Source organism: Callionymus lyra, chromosome 18 (assembly GCF_982586985.1).
Source record: "Callionymus lyra chromosome 18, fCalLyr1.hap1.1, whole genome shotgun sequence".
NCBI lineage: Eukaryota > Metazoa > Chordata > Actinopteri > Syngnathiformes > Callionymidae > Callionymus > Callionymus lyra.
This window is the reverse complement of record NC_141835.1, coordinates 467,501-472,500: the sequence shown is the minus strand read 5'-3', so window position 1 is coordinate 472,500 and position 5,000 is coordinate 467,501. Positions and strand designations below refer to the sequence as shown.

The following is a 5,000-nucleotide window of genomic DNA, read 5'->3' as shown; positions in this document are numbered from 1 at the left end:
GTTCTTGATGTTCTTGTTGTTCTTGATGTTCTTGATGTTCTTGATGTTCTTGATGTTCTTGTTGTCCTTGTTTTTCTTGATGTTCTTGATGTTCTTGTTGTTCTTGATGTTCTTGATGTTCTTGTTGTCCTTGTTTTTCTTGATGTTCTTGATGTCCTTGTTTTTCTTGATGTTCTTGATGTTCTTGATGTTCTTGATGTTCTTGATGTTCTTGATGTTCTTGATGTTCTTGAGGTTAAAAATGCTTTTGTGGCTTCTCTCCATTGCTGTGGGATGTTCTCATCAGCCCAGACCATGGAGATGTAGCGGTGGAATGTTCTCCCTGTTTTAAAAGTTCTCTAGGGATATTATCAGAGCCTGGAGACTTGTTATCCTTCAGGGTGCGTACAGCGGACAGAACTTCTAGGAAGGATGGAGGTTGACTAAGGTTGTCCATAGGGGGGGAATTCAGGCAGTTCTTCCAGGATGGTGTAGTCTGCATCAGAGTCCTGATTTAGGTGGGTGCTGAAATGTTCAGCCCACCTTACTAGGACACTATCCTGGTGCAGGACTTTAAGCCCATCTGCTGTTTTCAGGGAGTGATTCAGTGACTTGATGGGCCGTAGATAGATTTCACAGAGTTATAAAAGTTGTGAATATCATTTCTATCTGCAAATGCGTGAATCTCACGTGCCTTCTCCGTCCACCAGACATTCTGCATGGAAGTTCTCTGTACTTCCCGTCGTGCTCTCTGCCATCTCTGTCTTGCGGGGTTGGAGGAGGGTTATTCAGGGTTTCCTGATGTGCCTTGTGCTGCCTTGTGCTGCCTAGCGCGGGTGTTCCCCCTCTGGGGGCCCAAAATGGCTGAATGAAAACACTTTACAGCTAAATGTGGACAAAACTGAAACTCTGGTGATTGTTGATGATAAGATTCCAGGGTTGAGTCAGTACTTGAGTGACTTAGGTCAGTCTGTCAAACTGAGCCTGAGAAACCTGGGTGTTGTATTTGATAAAGACATGTCTCTTGTTCAACACTGTAGAAAACTGACCAGAAACTGTTTCCTTCAACTGAGAAAAATCTCTAAACTTAGGAAAATGTTGTCACAACATGATCTGGATCTTATAATCCATGGGTTTGTTTCTTCTCGTCTGGACTATTGTAACAGTTTGTTTTCATGTCTTAACAAGAAGGATCGTCTCGTCTGCAGTTGATTCAGAACTCTGAGCCGCTCTAGTAGAAGAACTCACATTTCTCCTTCAAACTCTTCACTGGCTTCCAGTTTCTTTCAGGATCAACTTTAAAATTCTGGTTCTTACTTTCAGATCTATTCATGGTCAGACCTTCATGATCTGATCCAGCCTTACACCCCAGCTCGGGCTCTGAGGAATCTACTGATGGTTCCACGCACACGGTTCAGGACCAGAGGAGAGAAATCCTTCCAGGCTGTTGCTCCTAAGCTTATGAACGATCTTCTCTCTCTTTGCGCTTGATGGATCTACTGACTCCTTCAAGAAACATCTGTGTTTGATGATCTACTGACTCCTTCAAGAAACATCTGTGTTTGATGATCTACTGACTCCTTCAAGAAACATCTGTGTTTGATGATCTACTGACTCCTTCAAGAAACATGTGTGTTTGATGATCTACTGACTCCTTTAAGAAACATCTTAAGACGTTTCTATGTGTTCAGGCTTTTCCTTGATTCTTTCTGGAACTCCTGTTCTGTTCTCAGTATTATCTTGACCTGTAAAGTATATACTTTATTGAGTATTGTTTGATTGTTTAAGCGCTTTGTGACCCTGGTCTGGAAAAGCGTTATATAAATAAAAATTACTTACTTACTTACTAGCAGGTTATGGATCGACTCTGAGTTGTTATGAAACCATTCCTGATGGTTCTTGCTTTTGTATCCAATTGATTTGGCTGCTGCTTCCTGAAGGGCTGATGTAACAGTGGACCATTGTTGTTCTGTGGTACTGTCACCACTTAGGAGGTTCTAGCTCCTCTAGTTTCTCAGCCAGGGAGCGACGAAACTCATTCCTAGTCGTGGCATCTTTCAGACGGGCACAGTCTAATCTCCTTCTACTGGGTCCGTGTTTCCGCATAGGGGGGCACTTTCACGAGGACCTCGGTCATTATCATGCGATGATCTGTCCAGCGTTCTGCACCTCTCATGGCCGGGGTATGGAGAACGTCCCTGATGTCACAGCGCCATACAATAATGTAATCAATCAGGTGCCAGTGTTTTGAACGTGGGTGCATCCATGATGTTTATATTTGTTCTGTTGCTGGAAGATGGTGTTAGTTATGGTTGTGCTCGGAACAGAGGGTCAGTAGCCTTATGCCATTTGAGTTGGCCTGACCGATATATGACTGCCAAGCACCTCCTTCCAAATACCACTATCCCGCCAAACTTGAGAATTAAAGTCCCCAAGCAAGTAGTGTGTTCTTAATGGCCCACATCGTGCAGATGTTGTCCACCTCGGGGATAGCCTTTCCAGTAGAAAGTGTAGCCAATGCCCTCCTCATCAAGGAGCCTGGTTTCACTCAGGGCAGCAATGATCGATGTTATAGTGTCTCAACTCAGACGCAACCAGGGCTGTCCTTCTGTGAGGTCGTTCAGACTTTCCAAAAGAGTCCAAGAGGGTTCTTATGTTCCATGAAGCCAGCTTGAGGTTAAAATACGTGTTTCTTCTGTTTCGACCGCAGAAGTGGAATGATCCGACAGCTGCGGTAGCCTGTCCAGGTGAGGGTTGAGTGGGCAATTTTTGGGCCAACTTTTCTAGGCCCTTCCTCGCTTGAGGTGAGCAGTGTGGTCCATATATAGGGGCTGCTCAGTCGCACAGGGGTCTGCCGAGAATAGCTGCCACTCAGCCCCAGCTAAAGGCGACCTTTACCCTGTGCCGCTGACGTGCAGGGCTCTGACTAGGAGCTCCCAGTCTATTCAAACCTGCTCCTGTCGCTAAAAACCCCATCGCCGCCAGACTTTGACCAGATATGGATCCAGGTAAGTTCACCGTGGTAATAGATGGATACCTGCGCAATAGGATATTTTAAGTGCTCTAGGGGTGTGCTATCACCAGTAGCACTATCTTCACCAAGATAGGGTAGGTCTGGTGGCGAGGGTAAGCCCAGGATGACCAGCTCCCCACCCTAGCTGCAGGAGGCTGCCGGGACCTAGCTCTTGTTTAGGCCCGCCTGTTGTGCACCGCCAGCACATGCTTTTCTGTTGGGGTGTGCTCCCTTAACCTTTATTTTAAAGCTGGGGCAGTGGTTGACGGGCGTCAGGGCATGACCACTGGCTGGTGGGCCTGCACACCACATCTCTGGGGCCAACTGCTGCTCCGAGATCCCCTGTAGTTTAGCCTGGGACTGCATAGTACCCAGTTAACATGTATGGCCACGTGGAGGCACTGCAGGAGTCTTTGTGGTGGAGAGGCTATGTACTGGCAGAGGAGGCTTACGCATTCGGCTCCTCTTTTCACCTCGGAGGTAAGGTAAGGTAAGTTAAGTAAGTAAGTAACTTTATTGATCCCTCAGGAGGTCTCCTTCGGGAAATTGTTTTTTTCCAAATTATCCACAGCAAATACAGCAATTTTTCATAAAAAAGAGAGAGGTCACGAGAGTCCATAATGACGTAATAATGGCTTCACTCCAGCCAGCTGTAATCATGCTTTGTTCATACAACGAGTCCCTTAGAGATGGAGAACATTAATGATACGTGGTGACACACACACTTTAACACACACCCACATACACATTTTAACACACAAACACACACACATACTTTAGAATGTCGGTGTTGAGAAGAAAGTGTCTACTAATGTCAACTTGTGGTTGTGTGTGTGTGTGTGTGTGTGTGTGTGTGTGTGTGTGTGTGTGTCGCTGCAGGAGTCACAACAGTGCTGACCATGACCACCCTCAGCATCAGTGCCAGGAACTCTCTCCCTAAAGTTGCCTACGCGACCGCCATGGACTGGTTCATCGCCGTCTGCTACGCCTTCGTCTTCTCGGCCCTCATCGAGTTCGCGACAGTGAATTACTTCACCAAGAGAGGCTGGGCCTGGGACGGCAAGAGTCTCCTGCACGACAAGGTGTGTGTGTTTGTGTGTGTACTTGTCTGTGTGTACCTGTGTGTGTACCTGTGTGTGTACCTCTGTGTGTACCTGTGTGTGTATGTGTGGGGGTGTGTGTGTACCTGTGTGTACCTGTGTGTGTATGTACCTCTGTATGTGCGTGTGTGTGTATGTGTGTGTATACATCTGTGTGTGAACCTGTGTGCGTGTGTGTGCCTGTGTGTGTGTACCTGTGTGTGTACTTGTCTGTGTGTACCTCTCTGTGTGTGTAGCTATTTGTGTGTACCTGTGTGTACCTATGTGTGTGCGCCTCTGTGTGTGTACCTCTGTGTGTGTATCAGTGGGTGTGTACCAGTGGGTGTGTACCAGTGGTTGTGTACCTATTTGTGTGTACATGTGTGTACCTATGCGTGTGCACCTCTGTGTGTGTACCTGTGTGCGTGTGCGCCGCTGTGTGTGCACCTCTGTGTGTGTATCAGTGGGTGTGTACCAGTGGGTGTGTACCAGTGGTTGTGTACCACTGGGTGTGCACCAGTGTTTGTGTACCTCTGTTTGTGTACCTATGTGTGGGTACCTATGTGTGTGTGTGTGCACCTTTGTTTGTGTACGTCTGTTTATGTACCTCTGTGTGTGTACCTCTGTGTAGTAAGTACGTGCAGCAAGTATGAAATGTAACCATGTGTGTAACCATGTATGTAACCATGTGTGTAACCATGTGTGTAACCATGTATGTAACCATGTGTGTAACCATGTATGTAACCATGTGTGTAACCATGTGTGTAACCATGTGTGTAACCATGAGAAGAAGAAGGGCTCCTGGAAGATGAAGAAAAACAACGCTTACGCTGTTGCTTTCGCCAACTTCGCTCCCAACATCAGCAAAGAATCTTCGCTCGCCACCGTCTCCACGGTTACGAACCCACTCAGACCCGAGTCCAGACCCG

The 5,000-nt window shown here is 46.8% G+C and overlaps 1 protein-coding gene across 1 annotated transcript in view; it reads left to right on the top strand.

Moving 5' to 3' along the window:
- The window catches only part of gabra2a (gamma-aminobutyric acid type A receptor subunit alpha2a), a 17,190-nt gene that overhangs the window by 12,038 nt on the left and 152 nt on the right, over positions 1–5,000 (top strand). Inside the window, exons 8-9 of the mRNA XM_087780368.1 lie at positions 3,872–4,074; positions 4,862–5,000. The exon at positions 4,862–5,000 is cut by the window's right edge and continues 152 nt beyond it. Coding sequence (XP_087636494.1) covers positions 3,872–4,074; positions 4,862–5,000 — 342 coding nt within the window. The remainder of the gene's footprint in view (positions 1–3,871; positions 4,075–4,861) is intronic.